Below are 6,000 nucleotides of genomic sequence, written 5' to 3' on the forward strand. Positions count from 1 at the left end.
AATGAGTGTACGCTAGTCAAGAATAAAATCAAGCTGCAAACTGAAATTAGTTTTAGAATAAGATTTCTAAGGGAAATACAGAGAAATGAACCTAGGTAGGTGCTGTTAGAATATGCTGAGTTTGTGAATAAAATTATATCATATATTGGTGCTGCTAATACATCATGAGAAGAGATTGAATTTTAGGAGTTGGGAGGTCTTTTGCAATCCTAATCCTACGGGAAAGACAGACTTCTCGGTGGAAATAGTTGGCTAGTTCAGCTCAGAACCTTGGGAAAATCACCTGTGACTTTATTTGCAAATCTAAAGTGAGATTTCTATGTCTTGAACATATTGTTTCACTCTCTTTGTATTTCACATTCCTTATCTGTGCAATGAGGCTAATAATTTCTTGTCTCAGGGTTGAGTTTCTCTAGCTGAAATAACTAATGTATGTTCAGCACTCTGAGAGCCTTTCTGGAGACCCCTGCACAAAAAAGCAACAATTTTGTTTACATTCATTAACAGGTGGTAATGATAGCCATGGTTCAGGGATAATATGAAAGTATGGAGGTGCATTATCAAACATGATCCTAGTCAGAATTTTATCCAGGATTCTACACCAGAGGGAAAATATGTCAGAAATAATACTGCTTTGCTTTTTTTTTTTTTTTTTTTTTTTTCTTTTCTTGCAGAACTTTGGACTTTTAGGGTCATAAGATTTTATTTGTAATGAGCTCAGGCTCGTAGCATGCCTGTGAGATAGAAAAGCTGCTTTAATACAGTTTCCCTGTATAGATCTTTACTCAGACTTTTAGAAATAATTGGCAGTGTTCAAGGCTCCTCATTTTAATGGGAGATGGAGCAGGTCTTGGCCTACAGGGTGTAAAAGAGAGAAACAGAGATGCACGGTGACCGCAGCCTTCACAGCCCAGACAGCAGCTCTGAGCAGCCTCTTGGTGAACATGGAGTGGGGGCATCACCACTCCCCGTGGGGCTGCACATTCCTTGCAATGCTATTTGGAAAGCTCTCTTGGTAGAAAGGTGTTTCAGAGGATTTTTAGCTAATAGAGCTGGGATTTGAATCATTACCCTGGCATGGGAATGGTTTGTTATGAGATGTTCCCTGTCAACCTGCAGGTTTTGATTTCCCTGGTCTGTCCTGCCCCACTGCCCCCCATTGCCCTGCACTAAGGGGTCTCTGCAGCTGCCTGAGTTGTTCCCACATTCAGCGTGGGCAGGGTGGCAATATTATCTTTGCTCCATAAGCTCTGCAAATAATACAGTATTTTTTTCCATGCAGGCTCATCTCAGAAGTGTGAAGTAACATGGCACTTTGCTGCTCTGATTTCTGTCTGACAATGGGCATGAATAAGAAAACCAAGGCACTGAGTTTGCTTTAGCAAGTAGCCTGACAGCAGTGAGTCATTTGGTTTTAAATACAAGGGTAGAATGACCTGGCCGTGGGTATCAGTTGAACAGATTTGCACCTTGTCCATTCTTTGGTTACAGAGGCTGAAAATCAAATTCCACATTTTAACTCTCATCATTTAAACCCAGACAGGCTGGCCAGGCTCTGCCGGTCACTTTTTCTGAGACTGGGGTGGTACAGTAGCAGCAGCAAATATGCAATTTCTAAGAGAGGCAAAGTGCATCTGACAGTCAGCAAAGACCCCAGGGGTGTGGGTTCTTGGTGTGGCAGGTACCTGAGCACCGAGAGCTTCTTCACCATCCTCCAGGGCTTGTTCCTCATGGTGGAAATCAGTTTTTTCTTTTGCTCCACCTGCTCCATCAGCATTGCGAGCTCTTCCTCTGACAGCGACTCCTCGTCGGATGAGTTGGCAGAAGAGGAAGTACTGGGAGAGACACAAAATAAAGGGCATGAAATAGGAAAAGCTGGCAGGAGCTAGAGGGGGAAGGTGTTGCTTGGGGTGGGCACGGTGCTGCTGGCCCCCAGGGACCCTGCTGTGATGTGGGCACAGTGCCTCTCCGTCCCCCGGCCCGGTGGGACGCCAGCACGGCCCCTTCGTGCCCAGGGCAAGGCTGCTTCCAGCCAGGGCAAAGAAGAAGCCATCTCACCCCCCACCCCGCCCCGTAACTTGCCCAGCATTGTGCTCTGGAGCACGCCTCCACTACAGAAGCATTGCCTAGGGCTACAGCTGGCTCTGGAGAAACATTTTTCACACCAAAAAGAGCATTCTTTCCATTTCAGAAGGAAGTTGGAAGATATAGGGAGAAGCAGAGAGGACAAGCAAGATTTGGAACAGACTTGACAACACACAAAAAAACCCATTTTAACCTGAACATTTCCATAGACTAACCAAAAAATGTGCCCAGGTCTGAGTTGCTCAAGCTGTCTAGTTTAAGAGAGCTTTTCTATCCCCAGCTGTAGGATCTAGGACTCCACCACACGCGTGGATCTGATCCTGGCTGAGAAACAAGAATGACAGAAAACCTTGGACACGAGACCACACGGTTTGGCTGCGTGGAATTTTACACTACTGTTTTCCACTGCTTTACCTCTTTGGCGAGAGCAGTAACTTATTCACAGTCTACTGGTTTTGCAGTTCTGACCCACGCGCTGCTGGCATGTCTCTACCTCTGCCAGTCTGACACAAGTCACCATACTTGGGGATTGTTTAATTACCTGTTTTTCCTGTCTGTCTGCTGTTTGTTCTCCCCCTCCTTTCCTTTCTTGTTTGTTTTCTTTTCTGTGTTTTCTGACTCCTTTTGATCTTTGGTAGGAGGCTTTTTGCCTCTCTCTCTCTGTCGCCTTCCTTCCTCCCCTGCCTTTTTTCCATCGCTGTTTTTAATTTGGTAGTTTTTTCTCCTGGAAGCTCTTTTTTGTTGGCTACAACCGTCTTCCTCTTTGCTCTCATCATCTTCTTTGTCTTTCTCTTGCTTTCTCCTTTCAAGTCTGCTTGCTCTGCCAGTTTTCCTGCGGGGATGTTTCTTGGGTGTCTTGTCCTTTACTTCTTCTGCAAGGGATAAAAAACAAGTACTTTGGGAAATCCATGCTGGCAAAATAAGGATTCGTCAGAAAAGTGCAGGCAGCCAGGATGCCTGATGCAAACCCTAGCAAAGCCAATGAGCAGATGCCCGTTGACCTCGACGGGCTTTGCGTTATGCCCCGTCCAATAACCACATCCAACTCTTCAGTTACACAACTCCCACTTAGGATAGTACAGCTTGTTTTAGCACATCAGTGACTTACATTTGACCATAAGAAAATTTGAAATTAGTTACAGATGCAAAAGCCCATTCACCAGAGAGCACAGACAGGTATCTTCGCGACCTGTAAACACACCACAGCAATGGAAACAGAAATCGAGTATGTAGTTTACTTGTTGGTGCATTGTCCTTGAAAGATGTTTATTTTTCATGGCTGGGAATGGAGGTCTTGTGTTTATAGAGAGAAAAGGTGCAGCTTAGGCAGCATGCGGTTTTATTTCTCTGAGTTTTATTTTATATAGGAAGGTCTATATCCAGAAAAGAAAAACCCCAGATAGTCTTTGATGCACATTTCGTTCTTACTGGCATTGCAAGCTAAAAGCCTATTTTGTCAAGGAGTCAGAAATGCTTCCAGTTTGAAGGATTCAGAAATCTCTGGCTGGTGAAAATAAAGCGTTCAAACAAAGAAATGAAAAAAATTATAATTTTGGCATTGATTCTTTTCCCCAGGGTTGGAGAAATTGTAATTGAAGAAGGAAATTGTGTCAGAACAGGATCCAGAGTGAAAAATGAGCAGCCTAAAAGGCAAGGAAAATAGAAGCAAAAAGAATTTGAGTATTTGCATTTTTCTTTTGGTGAAAAGTTACAAATTAGTAACAAGAAAATAATTTTTGCTTGCTAGTGGTAAAAAATTAGTAGGTGATGGTTGCCACCCTTGTCCCTGGGAATGAGAAGGAGCTTTCTACTCATTTCTCAGGATCCATTAGATAGGTTTCAGTTACTGCGTAATGGTCCATCTCAGCTGAACTTCAGTTAGTGATCTAGGTCAAAGGACCACCTACCCTCTTTGCGAAAATGTTCATTTTGGGCAGCCAACTGTCACAGTTTTCATTTGCAACCTATTAAATATTAGGTTAAATGTGGAGCATTCATTTGTTACTTTTATCTCATTACCTTGTTTGCCTCTATGGAAAAAGCGTCTATGATTTCATAAAAAAATAATCCTAGTAATTTGCTAATTACTTTCTCATATTTTGTGGATTGTACAGACACGGTTGTGAACCGTTTTTGCGGTAGCGTCTACATTCAGATCACCTATCCAGTGCTGTTACAATCTTACATCTTAGCTACCTCTCTTTATTTAGTATTATAATCCTACTACTTAGCTATTTCTATTTATTTACTATGTATACAAGTTTAAAGCTGTTTTTAATCCTGTCACTGGCTCTTCCTGAGTTTCCTCACAACCATCGGTCTGCCTCCAATCCATTTTCATTTTTATCTTCTCATGGCCATGATTAATCAAGATACCAGTGTGTTAAGGTCTAAGCAAGCATTGCAGGGAGGGCAAGCAGGACCCTGGTGTGGTGCAAAGCAGTCCCAGCCCTGCAGAGCTGTGCTTTGCTGCAGTGCCTGGTTTACTAGGGATGACTGCCAAGGGATGTGGGCTCCGGCAGCCTCCTACTCTAGGAGCGTGGATGAAAGGGGACAGACTGCTTAAGAATAGCAGTTTACATATTGCTATTATAAGTCAAACCTCAAGGGAAAAATCTGTGTTCTTACAAGTAGCTCATGAAACGGTTTCTGTTGTAGACCAAGTCACAAGCAGGAGAGAAAGAGAAAAGGTATCACTTCTTGTACTTCAAAGAAGACGGAATTTTTTAATCTCTACATTACCTTCACTCTCTGCGTCACTTTCGACTTGTCCATCAATCTCTATTCCAACTGCAAAACAAAGAACAAAGATTAATTGCATTTGTTGATGGGATTTACACACGTGATGCTTTACACAGCTAACCCTTATGTGCCAGCTGAGCTTGGCAGAATATCCCCTATTGATTATACATTATATTCTCTTCCTACAGTGATGCCTTTAATATTTACTTTAGTTTGGCAGGTTGACAAAAATTCCCTACATAAGCAAACTGAAATTGCATGATATTTCAGAGACCCAAAACAGTGTGGTTGGAAAGCCCCGAGACATTTTGTCAAGTATTTGGCAGCATCCAAACTGAAATGATCTCGTAGTGGTACCAACCATCTTCCATGATGACCTGTAAAGCACTTTTCTTTTTCTTCCCCATGTCAGCCTCCCGTCTTTTGCACAGACACTGTAACTGCTATGATGAGCACGCAGACCCCGATCATATACAGGTTGCTCTCTCTTCCAGTGCCCATGTGCTTGTCTCCTTGGCATTGCAGACAGACGGGCATGTCCAGCCATCGATGACCTCTTGCTTGCAAGCCATGTGGGCAGGGGAGGGCAGGGAGGGGTGGGAGAGGCAAAGAAGACCTGGGCTCTGCCTCAGCCCACCCAAACGCTTTCCCTTCTGCTCCCTTCTCCCTGTGAAAAAAGCACCTGTCGGCATTACATTGCATTTCATTATTTAAACATGAAGGAAAGCCCTTTGGTCGATACTTGGTGGTATCGTATGAAACACAGACACAAGTCATGTCTGGTTCTGACATAAGCATGTGGCTGGAGGCTTTGAAAGGATCAATTTTCTTAATGCCATATTCTTTACTGACCTGCATCAATCTGTGTAACCCAGTTAGTCATTCTCCTGCACCTTGTTAAAACTCTCAATGGGTGCCCCTCGGGGCACGGATGTGGGTCATCTTTTGTCTTCCATGTGTGTTCTTTGTAGGGGACTCATGAGCTAATAGATGCAGCAAGGAGTCAGGAGTCAGGACACCAGGATCTCTCTTTCCTTTGCTCCTCTATTCTGTGTGACCTTTGCATACTCATTGCACTTGCTGGTAAAATAGGATAGATTTTCCTTCTAGGTGCTCTGAGGCTTAATTAATTAATGCGAGACCCTCATTCGGAAGGTCCTTTAGTACCGCAAA

General features: G+C 43.5%; 1 protein-coding gene across 1 annotated transcript in view; it reads right to left on the reverse strand.

Annotated features, from left to right (window-relative positions):
* Nucleotides 1–5,234, reverse strand: part of TMC2 (transmembrane channel like 2) — a 33,099-nt gene extending 27,865 nt beyond the window's left edge. Inside the window, exons 1-4 of the mRNA XM_042806295.1 lie at nucleotides 5,189–5,234; nucleotides 4,828–4,875; nucleotides 2,627–2,957; nucleotides 1,686–1,835 (exon numbers count right to left, since the gene is read on the reverse strand). Coding sequence (XP_042662229.1) covers nucleotides 1,686–1,835; nucleotides 2,627–2,957; nucleotides 4,828–4,875; nucleotides 5,189–5,234 — 575 coding nt within the window. The remainder of the gene's footprint in view (nucleotides 1–1,685; nucleotides 1,836–2,626; nucleotides 2,958–4,827; nucleotides 4,876–5,188) is intronic.
* Nucleotides 5,235–6,000: the final 766 nt, after the last annotated feature.

Source organism: Tyto alba, unplaced genomic scaffold (assembly GCF_018691265.1).
Source record: "Tyto alba isolate M040663 unplaced genomic scaffold, T.alba_DEE_v4.0 Super-Scaffold_46, whole genome shotgun sequence".
Lineage (NCBI taxonomy): Eukaryota > Metazoa > Chordata > Aves > Strigiformes > Tytonidae > Tyto > Tyto alba.